The 24,615-nt window shown below is 53.2% G+C and overlaps 7 protein-coding genes across 7 annotated transcripts; 3 read left to right on the forward strand and 4 right to left on the reverse strand.

The window, feature by feature from the left end:
* The first annotated feature begins 179 nt into the window (after positions 1-179).
* On the forward strand, positions 180-3,739 carry BDV59DRAFT_206865 (ankyrin repeat protein). Its single transcript, XM_073694875.1, has 2 exons — positions 180-864; positions 921-3,739. Exons 1-2 carry the CDS (start codon positions 416-418, stop codon positions 3,712-3,714), a joined length of 3,243 nt encoding a protein of 1,080 aa, XP_073553255.1. The 5' UTR covers positions 180-415; the 3' UTR covers positions 3,715-3,739.
* Positions 3,740-4,293: 554 nt separating this feature from the next.
* On the reverse strand, positions 4,294-6,716 carry BDV59DRAFT_167001 (tRNA modification GTPase). Its single transcript, XM_073687806.1, has 3 exons — positions 6,385-6,716; positions 4,786-6,317; positions 4,294-4,723 (listed from the first exon to the last, which is right to left on the reverse strand). Exons 1-3 carry the CDS (start codon positions 6,655-6,657, stop codon positions 4,705-4,707), a joined length of 1,824 nt encoding a protein of 607 aa, XP_073553256.1. The 5' UTR covers positions 6,658-6,716; the 3' UTR covers positions 4,294-4,704.
* A 337-nt stretch (positions 6,717-7,053) lies between these two features.
* Positions 7,054-13,244, reverse strand: BDV59DRAFT_167003 (formin sepA). Its single transcript, XM_073687807.1, has 2 exons — positions 8,282-13,244; positions 7,054-8,224 (listed from the first exon to the last, which is right to left on the reverse strand). The coding sequence occupies exons 1-2, from the start codon at positions 12,845-12,847 to the stop codon at positions 7,403-7,405; spliced, it is 5,388 nt and encodes a 1,795-aa protein (XP_073553257.1). The 5' UTR covers positions 12,848-13,244; the 3' UTR covers positions 7,054-7,402.
* A 121-nt stretch (positions 13,245-13,365) lies between these two features.
* BDV59DRAFT_167006 (uncharacterized protein) lies at positions 13,366-14,290 on the forward strand. Its single transcript, XM_073687808.1, has 2 exons — positions 13,366-13,530; positions 13,597-14,290. The coding sequence occupies exons 1-2, from the start codon at positions 13,504-13,506 to the stop codon at positions 14,005-14,007; spliced, it is 438 nt and encodes a 145-aa protein (XP_073553258.1). The 5' UTR covers positions 13,366-13,503; the 3' UTR covers positions 14,008-14,290.
* Positions 14,291-14,731: 441 nt separating this feature from the next.
* On the reverse strand, positions 14,732-16,571 carry fdh (formate dehydrogenase (NAD+) FDH1). The gene is made up of 4 exons (XM_073687809.1): positions 16,539-16,571; positions 16,044-16,293; positions 15,816-15,991; positions 14,732-15,757 (listed from the first exon to the last, which is right to left on the reverse strand). The coding sequence occupies exons 2-4, from the start codon at positions 16,230-16,232 to the stop codon at positions 14,866-14,868; spliced, it is 1,257 nt and encodes a 418-aa protein (XP_073553259.1). The 5' UTR covers positions 16,233-16,293; positions 16,539-16,571; the 3' UTR covers positions 14,732-14,865.
* A 2,276-nt stretch (positions 16,572-18,847) lies between these two features.
* BDV59DRAFT_167009 (leucine--tRNA ligase NAM2) lies at positions 18,848-22,022 on the reverse strand. Its single transcript, XM_073687810.1, has 3 exons — positions 21,456-22,022; positions 21,251-21,391; positions 18,848-21,192 (listed from the first exon to the last, which is right to left on the reverse strand). Exons 1-3 carry the CDS (start codon positions 21,954-21,956, stop codon positions 18,904-18,906), a joined length of 2,931 nt encoding a protein of 976 aa, XP_073553260.1. The 5' UTR covers positions 21,957-22,022; the 3' UTR covers positions 18,848-18,903.
* Positions 22,023-22,168: 146 nt separating this feature from the next.
* On the forward strand, positions 22,169-23,454 carry BDV59DRAFT_167010 (zinc-binding alcohol dehydrogenase family protein). The gene is made up of 4 exons (XM_073687811.1): positions 22,169-22,345; positions 22,398-22,532; positions 22,586-23,163; positions 23,214-23,454. Exons 1-4 carry the CDS (start codon positions 22,204-22,206, stop codon positions 23,394-23,396), a joined length of 1,038 nt encoding a protein of 345 aa, XP_073553261.1. The 5' UTR covers positions 22,169-22,203; the 3' UTR covers positions 23,397-23,454.
* The last annotated feature ends 1,161 nt before the right edge of the window (positions 23,455-24,615 follow it).

Genomic DNA, 24,615 nt, shown 5'->3' on the forward strand with positions numbered 1-24,615 from the left:
AACCCTTTCTTTTTTTTCTTTTTTTTCATCTCATGGCAGGTCAATTTGGCCGAGGTTTGCAATACCGTGTCTGCAGGCCATTGTGGCTGTGTTGGAGCGACGATCGAGCGGTGCTCAGCCTTGCAGCCTTAGACTGGGATCTACCATTCGGCCCCAATTCTCTCTCGCATCATCCCGCGATGATTTGCCTGCAACGAGTTGCCTGGGGCCATCAACTCTTCCAGTCATCAATCAGAGTGCTGCTGCCCCCGACCTGGTCGGATTGTTGTCCTTGATAAATCGAACAGTATCCAGGGACTGTCCATTCAATCTATCACCCTGGGCCATGATACCTGACAACAGCCACTGAACTGACAACCACGAAAACCAGAGAAGCAGCATATAAAATTTGGTCTACTAGGGCCTGCATTACCCCATGGACCCGGCCTCTGCGTTTGGAGTGGTCTCTGGCGCATTTCAGGTTGTCCAAATCATCACCCAAACGGCCGCGGGGCTATGGTCGCTGCGAGAAAGGTACGCCCATGCTGACCTTACAATCCGCTCCCTCGTGGGCGAGTTGACCACGATCAAATCTGCCATTACCCAGCTAGACGATTGGGCGCGGTTAAATGATACCCGGCCCTCGGCAGAATACACGGAGTATGACGAGGGGCTCGATGTCGCCCTCGACGGATGTCGAGTCATCATGGAGGTTCTCTCTGACGAGGTCACCTCTCTAACTCGTGGAGCAGTCAGTAATGACTCCCCTATCGGGTTCGGAACCCGGCTACGAGCGATGTGGAATGAGGACGTGATGAAAGGACATCAAGAGAGATTACGGTCCCAAGTTGTTGCTCTCCAGCTGTTGCTTCAAGCCTGTCAATGGTGAGTGAGCTGCCCCTGAGACCCATGTCCGATCAAGTCTAATATTCGAAAAATAGTCGGTCCTCATCCGAACAGATTGAGTTATTACGACGAGTAGAGAACCGTCGCATCATTCGGAAGGTCGCCGAGGACGCGGATACCCTTCGTACATTGAGTAGCTACGCAGGCTCCCGTGCTGATACTGCTAGCATCAGTCATCGCCAGTTCTCCATCGTGGACGCAAGGTTCGATTTCGACAGGGTCGCAGCTGGATCTGGGCCCTATCGTCGCGCACTTCAGCAGTCTTGGTCTAGAACTGAGTCGCCCTCCGTCCTCAGCAATGAAAATCAAAGCTGGGAGACGGACGAAGGATATGCGAGCGGTGTGATAAACAGCAGTCCAAGTACGTCCCACGCAGATAGTCTGGTTCTGCCGGTCCGGCCACACGAATCAATAGGAAACGGTCACAGCAGAAGCGTCACGGTCCGACCGAACACCCTCCAAGCAAACCAGAGCGGCATGCGAAGATGGAAGTCGGACTCCACATCCTCTACACAGCCTACTAGCTCGTTGGGTTCTAAATTCGGGAGCCTGCGGTCAACTTGGGGGTCATGGCGCCGGTCCAATTCGAAAAAATCTGGTCCTCAATTGTTCCCACCGACTCTGCCTGAAAACCCGGGCCCAGGCCGACGAACCAGTCGACGAGACCTCACGACCAGTATTGACTTCACCTCTATCGAAGGGTCGTCTGCTCCAGCTATCGTCAAGGCCGCACAATCTGGCTCTCGAGAAGACGTCGAACGACTTATTACAAGTGGACATGATATCGAATCGCGACATATACCTACACGCAAGAATGCATTGCTAGTTGCATCCCATTGTGGAAACGAAGGAGTGGTCGATCTACTAATCCAGAAAAATGCACGGCTAAGTGCCACGGATGCATCAGGCTGGACAGCGCTCCATCTTGCTGCGGCCCGTGGTCACTGTGGCGTACTTGAACTGCTTCTTCAAAACTTGGACATAGAGGCAAGGACTTCAAACGGTCGAACGGCGCTTTGGATTGCGGCAGAATATGGCCAAGTCGAAGCTGCGGGTCTATTAATTTCAAGCAATGCGAAGGTGAATGCCCGAGCAGATAATCATATGACGCCGTTACATGTCGCAGCGAAAGCCGGCGATGCCGCGACGGTTGAACTTCTGTTATCGTCCAAAGCCGATGTTGAAGCGAAAGATGGCTTGATGATGACCGCGCTTCATTATGCTTGCGAGGAAGGTCATTTAGGGACAATCAAAGCCCTTCTAATTAACAAAGCCAAAGTCAATTCTCTCGGAAGCGATCGTAGGACGCCACTTATCTGCGCCGCCGCGATGGGCCAGCTGGAAGCCACACGGTTTCTTCTCAGGATGAAAGCATCTGATCAGCATGCTGATGATGCTTCTATGACTGCGTTGCATTGGGCCGCCTTCAACGGCCACACAGAAGTTGTCGATATTCTCAGCCAGAAGAAAGATGTCCTAGCTATGACAAACATTGCCGGACGCACAGCTCTTCATCTAGCCGTTATGAGATCACGCTTTGCTGTCGTGGAGCTGCTCCTTCGCAGGAAAGCACGGATTGAGGCTAGGTGTCATGATGGGTTAGCCGCCTTGCACTATGCCTGCATGGCCAACAACATCCAGATTGCAAGACTTCTCCTCCTATCCGGGGCAGATATCGAAATTCAAACTGGGGATCAGCGCAGGCCCATCCATATAGCTGCCGCGTCCGGATCAATGGCTGTCCTTGACCTTCTTTGCGACAAGGGCGCATCATTAGAAGCCCGGGACGCCAAAGACGACAGAGCGCTTTGCACCGCGTGCCGCCATGGGCATGTAGCGGTGGTTCAGAACCTGCTGAATAGAGGCTGCCCTTTGCATTTCCGTTATGATACGGACAATAAAGAAGACTCACCCTTATGTCTTGCGGCAATGGGTGGACACGTACCTGTCATTAATGTCCTTCTTGGACAAGGGGCATCTGTACTCAAACGAGATGAAATGGGGTGGATGCCGTACTACCATGCAATGCACCATGCGCACCCGGAAGCTCTCCGTCTTTTACTTCCAGCAGAGTTGACCAGAGAACAGCCCAGATTGGACCAGACAATGTCGAGAATTGGATTCTCACCTGCCAATATTTCCGAGGCCCGGAAACAGGATGTGTACAACGTATTGCGCCAAGTGCAGGGCTCCCTAGATAACACGGATAGAGCCGTACCGCCCAGATCATCTCCTTGGATCCATGAAAGAGATATGCAACAAGGGAGGCCATCGTCTATTCCGCGGCCTTCGGGTCTACATTATATACCCGAGACAAACAATGCAGTGTACATACCAGACCATGACGACCCAAACGCGCCCCAGGAATTGCCGGGAACGCTAGAACAGGGGCTACCACCGAGCAGATCCCACACCCCGGAGCAATTGAATGGGGGCATCGCATTCAATGCTCCGAGATCTTCATCGAGTAGTGTCATTCCGCGTCAGGAGACAAGCGACGGGCCACTATCATGGCCAACGCAGCCGATTGTGATGCCGCAAGCACAGCATCCTGGACTAACGGCCCCTGTTGGGAGTGCGCCTCCCAACCCTCTCCCGCCTACAGTATTGGACCTCCTAGAGGAATGGTCCCAGCAAAGACTTAATAGTACTGTGTCACCTATCTCGGTGGCGCAGGGCCACCCTGCAGCTCCTGTGGAGGATTCGCACGTCATAAGGTCCGAGTCGACTGCAATTTATGAAACATTGCCTGGGGTTCGGGATGAAAATGATGCGTCTGATACAGAGTCGATTGCTTCGGTACATACTGCCCCAGAGGTTCCTTCATGATGTATATAAACAAGTAATGTGAGACGTATTTGGTGATGGGTTAGGAAACACTCTGTCAAATTCCTACCAATCTACCTACTCATGAAGTCATTCATGCATGCAGCTGCGTCTACCTGTAGTTTTAATGGAAGCCCTAAAGTGCCGTCTCCTCCAATCAGATCCGAACCTGCATGTGACTCACCAACAGATCGGTAGAAATCGCTGTTCTTATTCGATCACTTTCGTTGTCGAATCTCAGCTGACTGAATGATTCATCCAACCTTTTTGAGCTTCCTAACTAAACACCGTGTTTAACTTGGTGCCATGGCCTCTGTTTTTAAGGGGTCAAGAGCTATCGCGCAGAATGGACAAAACAACAGCGAATCCAATGACCTCACAAAAGACATGAAGGCCCCAATGAAAAGGGAAGAAATTCTGCCTGAACAACTGTCTCGGAGATCATCGACTCAGGCAGCATGTTAGTCACAGGACGATGGTGCGGCTCACTCTGTGGGTGCCTGGTGCATGCACGAGGCAGACATGATTCAGAATAGATACGGATTTATTTATATCGCTGAGTATAAATTACAAGTGGATTTTCTTGATTGTAGATACCATTCCCAGCTCAATTCTCTCTTACTACTCGCGCCTCTATCGAGGTCAGTCTCATAACCTTTCTATATCCCGCTCAAGAGTCCTTCTGGCGGCCCCTAGAGCGCGCCAGAAAACAACCAAACAACCCCCAATCCATTCATGGGAAGAGGTGGCTACAACGAACCCCAATCCTCCAAGTCCTGCTCAATCTCTGCGTGTCCCAATCGACATGGTTAAGTCGCGGTTGTCCCGACTCACACAGAGACGACAATCGTCAAACACTGGTAACGTAATGCCAATTCCTGTCCGTTGCGTCGCCAACGACAGTATGTGGTCCAGGGAGAGCAGGCGGAGGATGGGCACGGGAATTGGCTCCCCCAAACCATCCAATCTCACAACACGAGTTCCTATATCTGTTCACTTGCCAACACAAAATCTAAAGCGTACCGCATGGTCAGCTCACATCCGACCGCAAAGCGTTTCACAACAAAAACCTACTTCTCGAACACGACCCCGAGCACGTCCTCGACATCGCCACTCTCGCCCTTGCCGGTGATCTTGGCCAGTGTGTCCGCCGCGAACCGCAGATGCTCGGCCGCTGTTACGATGTCCACGTCCATCTCGATAGATTCATGGTTTGGCGTTAATGGGGCTTTTGATGGGGAGGTTTGAGCCAGAAAATTTTCCAAATGTTCCACGCATCTCTGTAGATTAGAGCTTTGACGATGAGTGACACCAAGCGAGTCTTCCCAATATGACAGATCGTACTGTCCATGCTCGTCCCCCTGAATCCCCGACGGAGATGCAATCTCCTCAAACGTGGCAATCAGACCCCGGAGAAAGCCCTGGATCTGCCCCGGATCGCGGCAGCCCTCGCTCACACGGCCTTCTTGAGCTGCGCGGCAGGAAATACCAAAGATGCGTCTGGACGGCACGGCGGGGAAGAGAGACCCAACGGCACCGGCCACCTGCGACGGCAACGAACCATCCCGGTCTGACGCCGGTAAGCGGTCACATTTGTTCACCGCAACAACAATACACTTGCCAGCCTGAACACAATCGTTGACAGCGTCAACAACCTCCGGCTCAACAGAAAGCCGGTAAGGCTTTCCCTCGGACCCTTCCTCCAGCGAGACCACAGCAATGACAACATCCGACTCCAACGCACGGGACTTTGCGCGCCGAATGCCCTCCTGCTCAACCGCCCCGATAACCACTGGCGCGTCGCTACGACCAAGGCCCACCTCGGAGCGGATCCCAGCCATATCTCCAAGCTTGCAGTACCAACCGCTCAGATCGACGCCAACATCCACAATATCACGGGTGGTGCCCTCTTCCGTGCTGACAATGGCAGCCTCTTTGCCCACAATACGGTTGAGAAGGGAGCTCTTCCCGGCGTTGGGCGCGCCAAGCAGCGCAACCTTAATCCCATGACGCAAAAGCTCGCCCTTGGACGCATTCTGAATATGCAGGTAGATCTGCACGCGCAGCGCCTGCACCTGTGATGCGACAGAGAGAACCAGCTTGTCCGAGGACTCGTCGAAGTGTTGGTCCTCCGCAAAGTCAATCAAGGCCTCGAGCTCGCCGCGCGCATAAAGCAGCTGCTGGCGCCACTGCTCATAGCGCTTGGAGAGCGCGTCGCTGGCTCCTCGCACCGCTAGTCGACGCTGCTGTTCTGTATCTGCCGTCAATGTATCCCCCAGGGCTTCGATCTGTGGCAGGTCCAGTCGGTTGTTCAAAAAGGCCCGGCGGGTGAACTCGCCCGGTTCGGCGTAGCGGACCAGACAGTCGTCGCGGTTCGTACGGGAGATGGCGCTCAAAACGGACTTGACAATCGCAGGACCACCGTGAAGTTGGAATTCAAGGACATCTTCACCCGTGACGGTCTTGGGTCCGGGGAGATATAGGACGAGGGCACCGGAATCCAGGACGCTGTTGGTAGAAGGTTCGGTTCCCGGATCGTATAACGTCCGCACGGCTGCAACACGGGGTCGAGGAAGCGGGCCCTTGGGGCAGAGCGCGTTGTATATCTAACCCATACGCAAGACCTGGGTCAACAATCAATTGGGGAGATGCCTTTTGCGGGGAGAAACATACTTGCACACATCCTGGACCGGAGACTCGCACTACCGCGATCGCCGCTCGGCCAGGAGCTGTCGACAGAGCGTATATGGTGGATTCGGCATCTAAAAAGGTGCGCACAGGGGAAGTGACGGAAAACGTGCGGTTTCGTGGTATACACGAAGTGATAGTAGACCAGGCTGGGCCATGGGACCTGGGTCTATTCCAGGCCACCGCGGAGTATTGTCTGCGCCATGAGAGTCGAAACGGAACAACCCACTGAAGGTTGCGGAAATAAGGTGCTCGCATGCGCAAAGCAAGGGAGTAAGGAAGACAACAAGGAAAGAAGCGTGTTGGGAAGAACGAGGAAGCCGGAGGTTGACGGTGAGATGGCGGACATGTGTCGGGGTCACGTGCAGCCAACCCATACGGAGTGGGAATATACGTCCAAGACATACAATACAGCTCGATAGAGGGCACACACCCATAAACACTGCAAAATAATAATAATAATAATAATAATAATCCATATACTAAGGCCCGGTGCATCACTTCGTCACGCCTGCGCACCCAAAGGACGCATGGCCATTCATTGGTTATTCCTCCGCAGCAGGCATACAGCTGTTGGGCAAGCGTAACAAGCTGAGTTATGTACAGAAGGACGCGAGGACGAAGCAAGCCCTCGCCAACCAATGGAGCAGAACGGAAAGGAAAAAAAAAAAAAAGAGAATAAACCCAATGTAATGATGTACTGGAAGGGAGAACGCAGAGTCTTCAACGCATTGGACAATGACAATAGGAAAATCATAATACCAAGTATGCTCCCATCACGCTGGCTAATGTCTTCAACCAAGACAAATCACAAGAGACAGTTCGACGGATTTATGCAATCGGGACAGGAAATCAAACAATGCAAGTGAGAAGCCACCAAAGGAATATTATACAACCAACGAAATAGGAGAATGTTTCCGAGACGACGTCAGAGTCTATCAAACATTATATTAAGCCAAAGGAAATGGGTTAGGGAACGAAAGTGAGTAAAGGGGCATATACATCAGCTCGTCTGCTCAGAAGGCTTGCCCGGAGCATCTTCGACTGCATCGTCATCGGAGGAGTGGCTCTGCTGCTCAAGAGTTGGTGATACGACAATAGAGGGCGTGGGCGGCGGTTGTGACGCAGCATCTTCTTCATTGGGCGGGCTGGCAGCGGTAGAACTCTCAGGAACTATCGAGTCAGTGGCAGATGGCGAGGCAGGCTCTATCACAGGCGATAGGGCCGACCCATCCGCACTATCTTTGCTTCCCCCGGTAGGCCCATTCCGTCTGCGAAGTCGGCGCTTGCGTCGTTCATCCTCGGCGCTTTCTCTCCGTCTCCGAGCCCGGTCGCTTTCAGTGTTGTCCCGTAGACCCTGAAGCATGCTAGCTGCACGATCTGCCACATCCTCACTCTCCGATGTGGAAGGTTCTCGGTTCGTCGCACCGGCATCAGACTCTTGGCTGGGCGGATTTAATAGCCCAGTCTCGTCCACGGTGGACTGATTGGGATCAGTGCTACCATTGTCTGCGTTGCTGCTCCTACCGTCCGCGCCTTCGGGTCCTGAGACGTCCGGCATCTGCTGTCCCGAAGCGACGCGAACTTGATGTCGCTCCTTCAGCCTAGCACGACGGCGACGATCACGCTGATCTCTCGCCTGGGGAGCTGCAGCACGAAGCTTCTCCAGAAGGGAGTCCATGGCTCCACTAGTGGCGGGCGACTGGGGTGCATCGCTGCTTGAGCCAGAACCGTTAGCAAGTCCGGCATTGATACGCTTCCGAGCCAGAGAGGCTTCGGTGCGTTTTCTAGCTTCCTCCAGACCGATGTTCTTCTCCTTCGATTTCTATAGATATTGGTTAGCCAAGTATGCACAACTCAGTTCGACCGGGGAAAGACGAACCTTCCACTCCTGCAAGAATGCAGCCAACTTCGCGAAGAAATCTCGCCGGGCACCCTCATCCGTGTTATCTTCACCATAGAAGACCATGATTTCATCATATGTTTTGATCATCTCGTCCAAGTAGAGCTGCAACTGCTCGGCCTTGCGTCTCGCATCTTTCATGCTGCGTTGGACTATTTGACTGACACGATCTTGTGGGTGGAACTTCTTGGGATCGCTGAGATTGCCAGCGTCCAAGCTGGCCTGAACGTTCTTGATATTATCAATGTACTTCTTCGCGTCCGTTCTCAGCTGATCCACGTTAAGCTTCTGGAGACTGACGACCCCATTGATCTCGTCAACGAAATCCTCCCACTCTGGATATTGGTTGCGAACAATTCGCTCGACGAGATCGGCAAAGGTTGTCTCGTTCTTGTCATCCTTCACCATGCCGAGTCGGGCAAGGGAGCTCAATTTGAAACCTTGGGCTTGTTTGTTCGCATCGTTCATGAAGTTACCAATATCCAAGATCAGACCGAGCACGTTCATCAAGGAGACCGAATCTCTCAACGACTCGCTAACCTTGACAACACTCTGGAGCTCAGCGGAAATCTGTTCGTACTCCGGCTCAAATGACCGAGTCAATGCAAGGGCACGCATTCTTGCCTTCCAGTAGTGGTTCAGTTCGAAAGCAGTGTAGAGGTAAATCTGGTCTTCGCGTGTAAGTTCATTCGGGTCTTGCTCTCGCTCAGTGCTAGCGGCATCGGGGCCGGTCCAGTCCCGACTGTAGGGTGCCATCAATTTGGAAACGTTCTCCGGGATGGTACAGAGTTCATCTCGCTGCAAGAAGTCCATGACAACCATATTATCCAGAATTTCCGGATCGCAATGGATGATTCTCCGAACAACGTCTTCGGCAGGGTATTGCGAAAACTTCGCCAGGGCGATCTGGAATGTCTTAGACAGGTCGTTAGAGATGATCTGCTTCTTGTCCTTGCGTTGCTTGGCGGCTGCACCACCCCCGAAGATCTTAGTTTCCTTAGCCATGAACAGTCTCTCAACTTCATCCAGGACACCCTTCTTCGCCAGTTCGATGTACTTCTCTTCCTTCGCTTCGGGGGTGTGGGAATGAGACGCCCAAACAGTGACCTGCGGAGTGTCGACTTTCTCCCAATGGAGGGCCTTCAGTTTCTTCTTAGGTCTAATAGACGGCATAAGGGCGGTATGGTTGGAAGGAAGGGTCTGAGAAGCTAGATAGTTTGCTCTCCAGTTGCCAAAAGCGGCACCAGGAGCTGGGGGAGGGGGAGGAGGGCCAAATGAGGCGCCAGGTGGAGGAGGTGGAGGCGGCATGCCACGAGCAGTGCCAGGCGGAGGAGGCGGGGGAGGGGGAGGAGGGACTCCTGCTCCCATGCCTGGTGGCGGAGGTGGTGGTGGCGGCGGCGGCGGGGGAGGAAGTCCTGCTGCACCTCCCGGGGGCGGAGGAGGCGGCGGTGGTGGTGGGGGTGGAGCAGCAGTAGCGGCGACATCCTCACCGGGCTTCTCAACCTGAGCTTCGTCTTCCACTTGGATGGCTGGCGTATCGGGCGTTTCTTCGGAATCAGCTCCCTCGGGTTTGGGTGTGGCTTCTGCATCAGATTCCTCGGCATCGATTTTAGGTACTTTGGCAGCAATTTCTCCCAGAAGGCCAGTCGCCTGGGCAGGATCCATGCGACGACGCTGGAGATCGATAAGACGGGCCTTTTCGTAGACGACTTCTCCATTCTCATCCACACGTGTCTCTTGTTCTTCCTCAACGGGCTCTGGAATGACACTCTTCTTCCGATGTACAGACCCCAGGGCGTTGCTGTCGAGGTTCTTGCGAGCTTGCTCCTCGAAGTCCTCACTGGGCTCTGTGTCGCCATCCATCTTCTCTCGGAGCTCACGCAAACGATCGGAAGGACCATGCTGGCCCCAGACTTTGCCCTCAAGTTTGAATTGTGTCTTGGTTCGCTCAAGCTGCATTTCAAGTCTCTCCAGAAGTCTCTCGCGATCCAAGATACCCCTCATCTGGGAGACATCAGTCTCACCCAAGTTGTTCTTCTTGGCGTTGGAAGCGGCAATGTCCTGGGCATCGCGGAGCATCAGGTACAGCTCACGGGTTTCCAGTTCGTTGCGCTGGAGTTCCTGAGCACGAAGCCGCTGAACATCGGCCAGCTCGGCTTTAATCATCTCATTTTGCCTCGACTGAAGCTCAATGATGCCAGTCTGCTCCTCGATCTGCTTCTGGAGCTTCTTCACCAGCCCGTCCGCTCCTAACTCCACCTGGGCTTTCATTTCATCCCTCTCCGCAATCGCAGCCTCGGCAATCTGCCGGGCTTCCAGAGACTCATCGTATGCTTGTCGTGCTTCAGCATCCGTGTGCAATTTGTCCAGGAGACTCTGGACAGTGAATGTCAGGCCTTGTCGAAGATCAAGATCAGGTAAACGCCGATCCATGGCAACGTAGCTGAGCATAGCGTCCACCAGCTGATACATCCGGAGACCGTCCTCGCCCGAGTTCTCACGGATCAACAGCATGTGTTGCATGGCAGAGAGGAAGTAATCATGAGCCCGCGTGCCGGAAATCTTGGTCGCAATGGCATCCGTGATCTGTAGAGGATCGCCCATGTCCTTCACCTCACCCTCGATGCTGTCCTTCATGCTACTGCCCTCGCGCTGGAGGAGATCCTCATAATCGATGGCCTCGTTCTCACGGAACCGCTCGATCTGCTTGTCAATAACCTCATACTGGAAGCCCTCCATCTTGGTAAGGATGCGTTTAATGCCGCAAGAGGTGAACTGGGCCCGAATATGACATCGAAGCTGCAGGTCATGCTCAGGTGCATCCACCAGCATATTGATGAGGAACATGGTCGACACGGCGTACTCCATGAGAAGGTTCTCCATACCAATCCCTCCGCTCCGATACTCTTCACTGGCACCGACCAGACTACCCATCTTTCCACGGCCATCAATGGTCACCTCGACGATACGCATCCACGCATCGAAGCGGCCAGTCTCCCCATGATTATTCTTCACATGATCCATGGCCTGGAGGACTTTCTGATGTCCATAGCCATCGCCCCAGTGGCAGAGGAACGTCAGGACTTCACTGACAAGTTTTCTCGTATTCAGTCGGGGCGAGAGTAACGAGCTCACGAGAGCCACGATGACCTGCTGGTGGGTCAAGGCGTCGTCTGCACCGTACTTGTTGTTCATCAAAGCCTTCAAGCATTTCACGATATCATATTCACGGTCCAGATCCTTATCCCCTGTCGGCGGAGCAGGAACAGGACCAGAAGCCTTCCGCCGGTTGATTTTCATCAAGACATTCGTCAACGCGATTTGACCCTGCGCCTCAACGAATGCCTTAACCCAGCTGATGGGCTGCGTCCGCAAGCTCACACTTAAACTCGCCAACTGTTTCGAAGTGATACTGTCATCCATAACCTTTTTGACGTACCACTCCGGGCTTCCTTCTTCGTCAGCTCGTTCTAGGATGCCCGAGAGACCGTCATGACCGTGGGTCTGGCGTGCATTTTGCCTGCGCTTCTGCTCCCCTTGCAATTCCGTGAGCCGATCTTGGTGGACAAGAGTCCATTTCTTGGAAGCAGGGTAAGCAATCATCTGCCGTTTAGCTTGTTCTGGAAGATTTTGCCAGCCTCGTTTCTGCATGAGCTCTAGGAAAAGCTGGTCCACAATGCGATCATCCCGGGGGCGAGTCAGGTATTGTTCCGGATGAGCCGGGGGCCTTGGCTGAGCAGGAGGTGGTTGCGATGCCTGCCAGGCCGCCTGGGCGTTCGATAGACGACTGGAACTTCCATTAGGGAAATACGTATTGCGATCGGCCGAGTGCGATGTGGTGAGGGTACGAGATGATCCGTCAGACGAAAAATAGCTTGAACCTCGGGTATTAGAAGAGACCGACGAGTGTATGCTAGCTTGGTCGAAGGAGACACGCGAATTCGAGGACGAGTCCACTGTGGATGATGAATTATGGCTGAATCCGGTGTTTGCGGCCGAGCTACCCGGTCTCCCCCATTGCTGGTATCGGGCACCTTTATCGCCCGTTGAACTGCCGGACATGGTGACATTGGAGGCGTGCGGGGGCGGACGCGGGCCTGTAGGGTGGGTGTAGGTGTTGGTGTCCCGTACAGTGGAGGGATCCCACACGGGGTACTGGTGGAAATCGCTCTGACCTACTCCCTTCGCAATGTGATTCGGCGCTGGTTCCCTTCGAGAGGCGGGGTCCGGTTTAGACAGAGAATCGACGGCGATGGGTGACTTGTTATCGGCAGGTAGAGACTCGAACGGGATGGATGTGATCACTCCTGGGATACCAGAATGGTCTATATCATGGGAGTAGTCTACCGACTGGATGGACGATCGTTTCGAATGTCGGGAAGAGCGAGAGCCCGCGGCGCTACCGGGCGGCACGAGGTTGTCGTAGCCGCTATAACCCTCATACCGTTCATCGACGGGTCGCTCCTTGTGTAGTTTCCTCCCGAAGAACGATTTGCCGGCTGAGGTCTGCCTCGATTTGTCAGGTGCGGACGTGGTGGTTGGCATCTTGACGGGCGTCGCTGGGGGGATGCAGGGCGCAGCATGAGCGATGTCCAATACCTAGCGAGGGTCGTCCTGCGTTTTCGTCGCTCCGGAGGTGCTTGTTCAAAAATTCGACCGGGTCTGAACCAACTTTCCAGCCCGTCAGGAGACAAGTAATCGCGTCGTTCAGGTTCGTGGCACACACTCCTGACTGACACTAGTAAATACCCGCTGCGGAGCAGCGGTAGAGTGAGAGGGGACCCAAATACAGGAGCTCACCCTACTCCCTCTCCAAGCACGATGTACACGGAACCGTAGTAGTTGACGAGGCGGTGGATGTTGGCTTACCCAACGGGACCTCGCCTGCGCTGGATGTTCCCAGGTCCAAAACTCTGGCGGTTGAAGTTGACGTTTGGCTTCTGGAGCGTCTGAAAGCACGGGGCATTTAGGGGGGCGGCTCTAGAACGCGGTAGCAGCAGTGTCACGTGACCAAAACCCAATCACTCAGACGGTCACGTGCAGACAGGCACCGGGCGGATGAAGAGGCCGCCGGTGATGATGACGACGACCTTCCCCCGAAAGAACTACGGGACGATCCTGGTGGCTGGAGATCTACCGAGGGAGACCGGGTGGTTATCGACCCCTTTCCATCGGATTTGACTCCCTACGGCTTGTACGCAATGGGGTCCACGGCCAGTTTCGCAAAGGTCAGTGTCAGATGCGCTGGGCATGGAAGAAACCCGTACGGAGTACTCTGACCAGTATGGACACAGACCATCATCATCCCCGCGGTGATCTCACTGGCCCTTTATGTTCTCCTCTCCTTCGTGATCGCCCCGTTCTTCCGGCGTTACCACCAGCGATACTCGCAATACCTGCCGCTGCACAGGATCTCCGCTCATACTCACTCTCTCCGGGATCGCATCGCCGATGGAGTCCTGCGGCTAGTCTATCGGCGACGAGCCCACATGGATGATCAGCATGAGAACACCAGCATCTATGATGAGGAAGGGGAAATCATGGTCGGGATGGACATGGATCCGGCGCGACGGGAGGCCTTGGAACGGCGTCGCAGCACAGCTGCCGAGGCGGAGGGACGCTTAAGTCGGGATCTCGAGCAGGGGTTTATGGACGACAGCGACGAGGAATCGGATGGCCGAGAGAGTTCAAGGCTGCGACGGTAATTTCGTTTTATCTGGTAAATATGATGGGGTCTCCCGGCGTTTTTTTTGGGAAGGACATAGATAACCGACTCTTTTCACTGATATGATACTTTGTTGGACATTAGTATACAGACTGTCAGATCCCAAAACCAAACGCTGTCAACGTGGGACTGGAATGGGACGGGTGGCTTTGACGTACCACCGGGTCCTTTGGTATGTCCAAAAGACGTCACCCATACCAGTAGACGCCACATTCGTAGTTTTACCCTTGATAAAGGGTTTCACAATGAACATTATTTCGAGACGTATTACACAGACTTCTACAAGTCTCAGTGCCATTTCTGGGCAAGTCATTGGTGGAGGTTAGTATCTATATAAGAATGCCCAAGGCAAGCGCCGTATCACATATCTGATTAATTGCTCGAGGGCTGGTTTATATGTGCAGATTTATATGTAAGACTTCATAATTATTAATATAAAGAACTCCAAGAATTAAGGAAGAAAAAAAGTTACATATTCGTCACGCGTGGGAATAAGACATTGGGGGGCATGTATCGCTGAACTCTGCACCCAACTTGATAAGCAAAATATGTCGATATTAACTCCTAACGCGAATCACCGTTGGTACTTCTTTCGATCCTTTCCGCTGCGAATGTGGAATATATGTGGAATATACTAGGGGATGAACGGACCGAGGCTACTTGCATCAGACCAATACAGATACTTTTCTTGACAGTAACACGGATAGAACAGAAATAAATATGTATTTTAGGTATCATAATGACTATCAAGGACAAAAGGCCCAGTCCGGGCCATTCAGACCAGTAAACATGCGCCAGAAATACATTTAGACATTCACTTCATAAGAGACCCATAATCTCAGGCCTTGTTGCGCTGACCATAGGCCTTAGTGACGTAGTCACCATCCTTGACAATAAGGTCCTCAGACTTGTAGTCGTGGCGGCCGGAGAAGTAGCTGTCGAGGATAGCCTTGGTGCCGTTGGCGTAGCGGATCTGGGCATCGATGGAGGTACCGGACATGTGGGGGACCATAGCGTTGCCGCCGCCCCAGGGGCCCTGGACGTAGCGGAGAGGGTGGTCCTGGGGAGCGGGCTGGGGGAACCAAACGTCACCTCCGTAGCCGCGGAGGTGGCCGGACTTGACGGCCTCGGCGACATCCTCCTTGACGACAATGGCGCCACGGGCGGTGTTGATAAGCCAGGAGCCCTTCTTCATCTTGGCGATGAGGTCCTTGTTGAACAAGCCGCGGGTCTTCTCGTGCAGAGGGCAGTTGATGGTGACCACGTCACACTGGGCGAGCATCTCCTCGAGGTTCTCGACGCGGCGGCAGCCGATCTCCTTCTCGGCCTCGGGGCTCAGGGGCTGGTAGTCGTAGTACAGGAGCTCCTTGCAGTCGAAGGGCTTCAGACGACGGAGGACACGCTCACCAATGCGGCCGACAGCGACGGTACCGACGACCTTGTTCTCGAGGTCGAACTCGTTCTTGGCGACGGCAGCGACGTCCCACTCGCCACGACGGATCTGCTCGTGGGCAGGGACAAAGTTACGGACAAGGGTGAGGATGGTCATGACGACGTGCTCGGCGACGGAGACGACGTTGCAGCCGGTGACCTCGGCGACGGTGATACCGCCGTTGGTCTTGTTGGCGGCGTTCAGGTCGACATGGTCAGAGCCAACACCGGCAGTGACGGCAAGCTTGAGGTTCTTGGCCTTGGCCAGACGCTCAGCAGTAAGGTAACCAGGGTGGAAGCTTTGGATGGGTCAGCGAGACATTGTCTGTAGAGAGTGAATGCTGTGGGATCACTCACGGAGTGGTAATGATGACTTCGGCGTCGACAAGCTCCTTGTCAAAGGTGGAGTTCTCGCCCTCCTTGTCGGAGGTGGTGACGAGGGTGTGACCCTGCTCCTCGAGCCACTTTCTCAGGCCCAGCTCGTTCTCGGTGGTTCCCAGAAGACCGGGCTGCTGCTTGGCGTGCTCGCCGCCCTAAACGGGTAATCAGCTTGTGAGTTTGGTACCGGATGGACGGGGAACATACGTCATAGAGGACCATAAGAACCTTACCCTGTAGGCTCGCAGAGGCGGTTAGCGTTCGTGCACCAGCAAGTTTGTTCGCCAACGGAGAAGCCCCGAAAGGACCTCTCGTTGACTTAAGAGGCGATTGCGCCGAGAGGAGGGAGGTGGCAGGCCGCCGGAGCTGACGGGAGAAAGAACGGAGAAATACCATTTTGAAGAGTGGTCAATGAATTGACTTTGAGAAGAGTAGATGGAGTAGTGAGGAAGAATTCCTGTCCATCGGTGGGATTAGTCCGGTATTTCAATTGACTAGGAGATGATGTATAGACATCCGTGGTTGGAGAAACCGGATGGGTTGGACATGATGAAAGAGCGGGGAACGTAGAGGTGTGGGGAAGAGGCATGCAGAGAAAGGCGAAGACGGATGAGGAGAAGGATGTGGAAGTAACAAGGTTGCATGGATCCGAGAGAAGCGAGGGAGGAGAGGAAGAGGAAGAGGAGAGGTTGGACGACTTACCGAATCCGGAGATGGAGAGTAGTTGTGATGAGTTGATGGAGAGAATGAAGAAAAAAACATCCCTCCCGGGGAATACTGCCCATTATATAGACCTTCGTGGGCTCTTTCTCGTGCCTGTCTTCCCCTCTTTCTCTTACTTTCGATTTTTGATATTTTTTTACCTAAATTTCCCCTTTCCATCCACTCTGGCCTCCCCCTCCACTTCGTAATTGATGGATGGCACCGGACTGATGGATGGGTCAGCCGTAGCTCGGCGGGAACTGACCACCAGCACGGTTCCACCAGCAGATCGGATTGGATCCCCATTTGGCTGTCTTAGGCTGTTGGAGGGGGGTGGAGAGGACTGAGTGGAATGATGGCGATTGGGGATGAGGAGGCTGTCTACTCCGCACGCGGGACACCCCCCAATGACACATTTGACAGGGGATAAACCCATTTCCCCGTTGTGCCCCAGCCAAGCTGTCCTCTGCAGGGATCGCTACTTACAGCCGACTACCTTGTTGGCATTGATCGGTCCAAACGGGGAGAAAAATCGGCCAACCATGCGGAGTACGGGTATGCAATATGAGGGGAACCGCCCTCATACTGTATTAGGTGCACTAAGAGTGGAAGGATGGTTTAGCTCAAAACAGAATCTCTCTACGCAGTACGGACGAATGGGACTGGTTCTTCCTAGGGAAATTTACTCCTGCGCAGTGGAGCCCATCAGGGGAATCGATGTCAATTCTGATGGACGCAATAGAGCCTCGAACTTGGCTGACTCGGAGTGGAGTGGGCTACTGGCCAGCAGTAAAGTCAATTAGAAGACTAAGCACGCCCGATCTGCTTCGGAGTCTGTGCTATCGATAATGATCGGCCCCGACTAAGAACCTTGACGGTGATAGTCGAACTTAGAAGACTGATGAGCCTCACTGCACGATTATCGGGGGTGTGCAGTAAAGCCAGTCCAGATAGATAACCGATGTAGAGAACGTATTTTGATTTTACCGGAGAGAGTAACACGGTCCTTGACGAGGAAGGATCCCCGTGTATGGCATGTTCGGAGGACGTGCGCGGTACACTCCCACCAGGCCGGATGAACCCCGCTCCCCTCGTGCGGGGTCAATACCACAGTGGTAACATACACGTATATTTCCCCTCCTTTCCGCAGAAAATGAACATTATCGTTACCATACCGTCATCCGATGAGGGGCATTCATACACTTCCCCTCATCCTCTCTGACCGAAAATCGCAGCCGATACTCGGTCAGCCTGTATTTGATTGAAGAGTCAATATGGAGGCAATGAGCGTGGAATTCGTGAATATCCATGATCGCTGTTTTCTTTCCACCTTCCCCTTCTATCCTGATACCTCCGGCCTCATCGTCCGAACTCACACTTCTGACGCGGCAGTAGGGCCTATTATGTGAGTATTCCTCCTTCTTTCATTGCTCATTGGTATGTTCGCTGATAGGTATACAGGTAAATTATAATCTCCTAGACACACAACTTGGTCTTCTCTTTCATCCGTCCTGGAAGCCAAACGCGGCAGCCATTGCAGAACGGCGAATTGACCGACGATAGGTCTTGCTTTCTATATCAAAGGGGAGACACTATTGATGTCGAGGAATGGAAGCGATGGCTCACAATATCGAACCGAATAAAGTCTTGCATTGAGTCTCACCCATCGTGGTGATGTCTGTGGTCATGTCATATGCTGCCTGGGTCGTGACGGGATATGAAAAGACCTCAACCATACCTCCGTCGAGTCGAACAGTACCCTTCTAACCCAATTATCTCGTAAAGCTCCCATCACAGGTAATTTTCACATCGAAAATTTTCCTCTGGCAATGAATGAAGCAAGATTGGACCATACCTATGTACGTCGTACGTCGTAGAATGGCCCACTGGAACCGTATCTCCACCGAGAAACCAAGCTCATGGACACTCAAGCACAGATCACTCCCAGTCGTCCCTACCGAGTTCTCCTCGGAAATCCTAATTTCATCTGCACGACCCGCTCAACATCCGGATCAAATCGTCAAACTAGGTGAATTGGCGGTTCGGCCCCTCGCCGTGAGGGGAAAAGAAAAAAGCTAAGCTATCTAGTGCGGATACGCGCTGTGTCGAGCTACGAGACAATTCCCCACCTCGCCGGCCGGTTCACGCTACGCAATTTCTACCACATCAGGTAAATAAAACATGAGGGCCCGGACATGAATCCCCAATTCGTCGTTGCGGAGAGCATCCGAATTAAAAGAGACTTTCCGTGCGACTACAGCCTGACGCGGATGAATTCCGACGAGGTTGCTCTCCAGAATAATGGTACAGATGGAGTGATGGCTATATTACAGATCTATAATTACACCTTGATCGTCACGACCCCCTAAAAGACAACATTGACCAACTTGCCGCCCTTGACCACGATCACGCGTCGCCGCTTGTCCCAGTCGTTCTTCTGTTGCAACCAGCTGCGACCTTCGTCGGTCTCCAGGATCCGCCCGATGATCCAATCTTGCTCCTCGGCGCTCATTCCAGATTTCCCGCTGGCTTCGGCAGTCGTGGTGGGTGATGGCATCCGAGGGACTGTGACGGTGAACCGCAGTTTCCCATTGATCTGCACCGCTACCGTCAGCCCTCCTCGGGTCGCTAGAGCATCAGCTTGCTCAGTGGATAGAAGAGGTGTTGGCCAGCAGCAGTCGAATATCGTCGGCGCCCGTGAGATGTCATTCTGGACAGCAGCGTTGTGAAGAATTTCCCAACATTCGGACGCCAGAGCAGGGGCGACAGGGGCGAGAAGGCGAAGGAGAGAGGAAACACAGAGATAGAGAATCTGCGGGGAGGCAGGGGTCGACGACGACAGCGAATTCGTCAGTTTGGTCAAATCGGAGATGACTGTGTTCAAGCCATATGGGTTTGTTTCAATGCAGCTGGTGACTGACGAAATCGTCCGATGAGTGAAAAGAACTGCATCCGCGTCACTATCACGCAGATCTTGCAGAGAATCTGGCAGTGTGGTCTTTTCTGAGTTCGGCGTGTATGATGAAGAAACCAGAGTCTGTTGCGTCTCCAGCACGAGCTTCCACAGACGGCCGAACCAGCGCTCAATTCCCACGATCTTCGCCTCATCCCATTCCAACACCTCGCTGACAGGTGCGGAAAAGAGCACGTGAGCGCGCGTGGCATCGGCACCGTATCGCAGCGCGCACTGTGTAGGGTCAACGCCATTGTGCTTGCTCTTGGACATCTTTTCGAAAGACACATTGGGAGTCACTTGGGTACCCTTGATCGTGGGCCTATCCGGACTCGAAAGGTCAACCTCATCGGGATGCAAAAATCGGCCGGTGGACGGCTCCGAGTATGTTTTACCATGAACCATGCCCTGGGAGAGAAGAGTCTTAAATGGTTCCGCCGGCGTTGAAGAATCTTCCGTCTGTCGCAACTCTGGGAACGCGTCCGATTGCGCTAGGAATTTGTAGATGAACCGGGCATAAAGCAGGTGGAGAATAGCGTGTTCGACACCACCAATGTAAACATCGACAGGCCGAGCTAAGGAGGGTGAGAAAGGGCGGTCTTTGTTCGCTGGGTCCAGGAACCGCAGATAGTACCACGAGGAATCAACGAAGGTGTCCATTGTGTCGGTATCGCGCTTAGCTGTGCCGCCACAGCTGGGGCATTTGGTGTTCACCCACTCATCTGAAGACTCCAAGGGGTTGCCCCGTTTCCCCTTTAGCCACTCACCTTCAATCTGAGGCAGTCTGACTGGGAGCTGATCGTCAGGCACCGGAACAGGGCCGCAGTTGCTGCAGTGGATGATGGGAATGGGGGCGCCCCAGTAGCGCTGTCTGCTGATCAACCAGTCTCTGAGCCTCCATTGTTCAACTGCATCAGCATGACCAGCGCGGTTAAGGTCGTCAACGATTTGCTTCCCTGCCTCACGAGACGGGAGTCCCTGGTATTTCCCACATCTTGCAGAAAGATATCCTTCTTGTGTGATTGCCTTCGCATCCGCGGCGGGGACTAGGCCAGCAGCCATGTTGTATTCCGTCCCAGATGGATGTTCAGGTAGGATCACAACAGGGACAAACTCAGGGTTCACGTTTTCTTTGAAAAAGGCCATGTCCCTAGTATCATGGCCTGGCACACCCATAACGGCGCCTTCTCCATAGTCACTGAGCACGTAGGGGGCCGCAAAGACCGGAAGTTGACGGGCAACGTAGGGGGTTTCCTTATCTATAGAATGCATGGGATGCGAAACGCTCACGCTAGCCAACTTGTAGCCAGCTTTAGAGTCGGGTGGGAGCGAGGCCGCCTCATTCAGGAATTGGCGTAAGGCTGTGTCTTGCTGGGCGGCCTCGAGGACTATTGGGTGATTCAACGAGAGGGCAACATATTCGACGCCGTAGAGGGTATCTGGGCGTGTCGTAAACACATCCACATGGAGACTGGTGCTCTCGTTTCCCTCCACAACTACTGGGAACTTGATCTTTGCCCCGTATGACTTCCCTAACCAGTTGCGCTGCATCGAGAGAACGCGCTCCGGCCAACCGCCAGCCAGCGTATCCAGATCCTTCAATAACGCCTCCTTGAAAGCAGTAATGCGAAAGAACCATTGTTTTAAGTTCAACTGCTCAACTTTGGCGCCGGAGCGCCAGGAAAAACCATTTGCGTCAACCTGGAAAAGGAGCAGTCAGATCAATACAGCTAGCGCATCACGTCCTCGGATCACCCACCTGCTCATTGGCCAGCACCGTCTTGTCCACCGGGTCATAATTGACCAGAGCCTCTGCTTGGTATGCCAAGCCCTTCTCGTAAAGCTTCAAAAATATCCGCTGCGTGTGTTCGTAGAACTCTGGGGCGCAGGTCGCCAGTTCCTAGTAAACCCGAGCCCGTTAGCCCTGCACAAGTTGCAAATGATGTATGTCACATAGCCCATACACGGTCCCAGTCAAATGAGGTCGAGATACTCCTTAGCTGCTCCTTCATGCGAGCAATATTATCCCGCGTCCAGTCGGCCGGGTCGATGCCGCGCTCGATGGCCGCATTCTCCGCCGGTAGCCCAAACGCATCCCAGCCCATAGGATGAAGCACATCATGTCCGCGCATGCGATAGAAACGCGCCAGCACATCGGAGATCGTGTAGACGCGCAGATGACCCATGTGTAGCGTACCGGAGGGGTATGGGAACATGGAAAGGATATACGACTTGGGCTTGTCCGATGCGACGGCGGCCGAGGGCGCTGAGGGTTTCGCGGCAGCATCCGTGTGCCATTTTTCCTGCCATTTCCGGTCGATTGCTAGGAGGTCGAGCTTTTTCGAGCTTGCGGCTGCGGTGGTCGCGAGGCGGACGGGGCCGGAGAAGGGGAATCCGCACTTCCATCGGTTTCGAGCCAGCGCCCGTTGGGCGGGGTTCAATCGTAGACGGAAGAGATATTGCATGTTTATTGTATTAGCATGATGTCGGGGGATGTCGTTAGGGGGCCAATGGCCGGGGCGGAGGAAGGGGCTGTTTGGGAATAGAGAGACCGCGGAGGAAAAACATCGACTGATTGGAAGTCTTATCGTCCGCCTAATCGGGACTAGCGCCATTGACAACGAAGTATATCCACTTGCGATGATTTATAAGACCGCCATGCCATCCAACCCCGCTACTCCGTTTGCTTTGCATTTGCTCCCTAATAGCAAAATGCAGGCCAACACAACCCAAGTAGTGCGTGTGAGTGAAAGGGGTTCTCCTCATTTATCGAAGGAGGACATTTTAATCCCCTCACCAGCAGAGCATCAAGTGCTTGTCAAACTCTCGCATGTTGCGCAGAACCCTACGGATGGTATGTCCATATTAACACCACATATGTTTTCTCTCTAACATTTTCAACATAGTGCAAGCGTTCGATAGCAACGCGTTCGGAGATGGAGCGGTTCTGGGCTGCGATTTTGTAGGCGAGGTGATTGAGCAGGGTCGCAATGCTTCTCGACTAGCCAAGGGCGATATCGTGGCTGGACTCATCTGGGGAGGTCTGCAAGCCCTCAATTCATTATCAGATGGCACGCTCTGATTTATTTTCCAGGAGAAGTAAAAGGTCTGGGTGGGTACAGCCAGTACTCCGTGGCAGACGACCGGATATCATTCAAGGTCCCTGCCAGCATGTCCCCGGCGGAAGCGAGTACCGTTCCATTAGCTTCTGCTACGGCATGGCTTGCCTTATTCTCTAAGAACTGTCTGGGTCTCGATCGTGTAAAACACAAGGGGACTAGTGTGCTAGTTTGGGGTGGTAGTTCAAGCGTTGGGCTGTACACGATCCAATTAGCTTCAATGTATGGGCTTGAAGTGGTGACCACCTGCAGTCCTAAACATGCAGAGCTGCTGCGCTCGCACGGAGCCAAGTACGTGTTTGACTATAGGGATGACAATGTTGTCGAGAAGATCAAAGAAGCAGCTCCTTCACTGAAGCATATCTTCGACACTATTGGGAATCCTTCGTCATCTGTTACAGCATCGTATGCCCTTCGCAGCGGCGGTAATCTCTGCACTGTTCGACCAGGGAAGGCTCACACTGAGAATGTTGCCGCCGGTACTCATGTCACTGATGTTCTTGTGTGGACTGCATTCCTGAAAGATCATAGCTACGGGGAATACAAATGGCCTGTAGGTCTGCTGGACCTTTGTCAGTTGGCGGTGACTGACAGGTCGTTTAGGCTTCTGAAGATGATCACAATCTTTGCGCGGAACTCTTCGAGAAATTGCCTGCGTGGCTGGAGCAGGGAGTTGTCAGACCTAGCAAACCCAAGGTTTATCATGGCTTGGAAGCAGTCCCAGAAGGGTTTCAGGAGTACAGAGATGGGAAGATATCAGCGTACAAGATTGTCTATGAGCTCTAGATACAATTATGGGATTTTATTAGCCCTGGAGAATCGAACAATAATATACGGAATTTGGATTCACACGATCCTCATAACTTCTACATTTACAAATCCAACCTACTCCCTCCTTCTTTTGCCTTCCTACAAGTTTTTAGAGCTCCTGAGGACATTATCATACGTGGATTAACCACACCACACCGAACACATTATAGAGATACCTGTACGTATCTCTATGCTCTCTTTCCAACTAAATTTTACATTCGTGGGACTGATAGAATCAATCTCAACTGCCCCCCCTAGCAGCTGACTTACTAGCGCCAAGCCTTTCTTAGAAGTGTAGTGGTATTCCAGGGTCCCATTGACATTAACTCCCCTTCACAGTCTTCTCCTTTCCTTCCTTTTATTCTTCCTGCTCAGCCTCCGTTTTCCCCTTCCCCTTCAGTCCTGGAGCCTTATACTATTCTCCATGACATCGTCATTGGCACCTCTTCGCGGGGACACGCATCAACGTCTTGGTCTGCTGGCGTGTCATGGAGGCGGCGATCCATCAGTCGCATTTGCAGGACCGCATATGAAACGTCTGCGACGACATGGAGGTTCAACACTTGATGCACTAACAGAGACATGTGGAGGAGGTATACTAGCTTTCTACATGGGCTTATTCTTGCGGTCCTAGTAGGGTGCTCAGAGTGGCATCCCCAATGACCATGGGCAGCAACGTTGATTCCTCACACAGCGCCCTGCTTGTCTGACTAAAGCTTGCCAGTTTGCTCTGTACAGTGCATATCATGGTCTTCCTGCGTCGGGCGAGTTTTGATCCATGGGATTCCGCCGGATAGAATAAATGCCAGGGCTCTACCAGCTATTGGGATATACTAGTACAGTCAGTATCGTCAGTTTACCACGCGGGTGGCAAGATTATAAGATTAACTCACAAAGATAGATGTGATGGCGTTGTTGTATGCAACGATAATATCGGCTAAACGGTCCGGAAATGCTTGTGCGGCAACTTCCCGCACCCGTGAGTTTCCAGCATCAAGAAGCATTTCGATCTGCTCATAATCTAATGGTGCCTGATCTTGTAGCTGCCTTTTCAGTTCGTTCTGGGAGATGGCGCCTCGTATAATTTGTATCACCGCACTTCCAAAATATTGCGTGAAGTGAATAGTCGCTATCCCGGACGGGAACATAGCGAGGCCTATGCTTCAATACAAGCTGAACTGTGAGTAAAGCAAAC

Source organism: Aspergillus ambiguus, assembly GCF_047715705.1.
Source record: "Aspergillus ambiguus strain CBS 117.58 unplaced genomic scaffold BDV59scaffold_1, whole genome shotgun sequence".
NCBI lineage: Eukaryota > Fungi > Ascomycota > Eurotiomycetes > Eurotiales > Aspergillaceae > Aspergillus > Aspergillus ambiguus.

Bases quoted from the DNA above. Each gene is read 5' to 3' on its own strand.
- BDV59DRAFT_206865 (XM_073694875.1), top strand. From the start codon at position 416: ATGGACCCGGCCTCTGCGTTTGGAGTGGTCTCTGGCGCATTTCAGGTT. The intron at 865-920 runs GTGAGTGAGCTG...TTCGAAAAATAG, and splicing joins TTGCTTCAAGCCTGTCAATG to TCGGTCCTCATCCGAACAGA.
- BDV59DRAFT_167001 (XM_073687806.1), bottom strand. From the start codon at position 6,657: ATGCGAGCACCTTATTTCCGCAACCTTCAGTGGGTTGTTCCGTTTCGA. The intron at 6,318-6,384 runs GTATGTTTCTCC...CGTATGGGTTAG, and splicing joins CCGGTCCAGGATGTGTGCAA to ATATACAACGCGCTCTGCCC.
- BDV59DRAFT_167003 (XM_073687807.1), bottom strand. From the start codon at position 12,847: ATGCCAACCACCACGTCCGCACCTGACAAATCGAGGCAGACCTCAGCC. The intron at 8,225-8,281 runs GTTCGTCTTTCC...CAATATCTATAG, and splicing joins CATTCTTGCAGGAGTGGAAG to AAATCGAAGGAGAAGAACAT.
- BDV59DRAFT_167006 (XM_073687808.1), top strand. From the start codon at position 13,504: ATGGGGTCCACGGCCAGTTTCGCAAAG. The intron at 13,531-13,596 runs GTCAGTGTCAGA...GTATGGACACAG, and splicing joins CCACGGCCAGTTTCGCAAAG to ACCATCATCATCCCCGCGGT.
- fdh (XM_073687809.1), bottom strand. From the start codon at position 16,232: ATGGTATTTCTCCGTTCTTTCTCCCGTCAGCTCCGGCGGCCTGCCACC. The intron at 15,992-16,043 runs GTATGTTCCCCG...TTACCCGTTTAG, and splicing joins TTCTTATGGTCCTCTATGAC to GGCGGCGAGCACGCCAAGCA. The intron at 15,758-15,815 runs GTGAGTGATCCC...ACCCATCCAAAG, and splicing joins GAAGTCATCATTACCACTCC to CTTCCACCCTGGTTACCTTA.
- BDV59DRAFT_167009 (XM_073687810.1), bottom strand. From the start codon at position 21,956: ATGCAATATCTCTTCCGTCTACGATTGAACCCCGCCCAACGGGCGCTG. The intron at 21,392-21,455 runs GTATGGGCTATG...CGGGTTTACTAG, and splicing joins CCTCATTTGACTGGGACCGT to GAACTGGCGACCTGCGCCCC. The intron at 21,193-21,250 runs GTGGGTGATCCG...CTCCTTTTCCAG, and splicing joins CGGTGCTGGCCAATGAGCAG to GTTGACGCAAATGGTTTTTC.
- BDV59DRAFT_167010 (XM_073687811.1), top strand. From the start codon at position 22,204: ATGCAGGCCAACACAACCCAAGTAGTGCGTGTGAGTGAAAGGGGTTCT. The intron at 22,346-22,397 runs GTATGTCCATAT...TTTTCAACATAG, and splicing joins TGCGCAGAACCCTACGGATG to TGCAAGCGTTCGATAGCAAC. The intron at 23,164-23,213 runs GTAGGTCTGCTG...CAGGTCGTTTAG, and splicing joins ACGGGGAATACAAATGGCCT to GCTTCTGAAGATGATCACAA.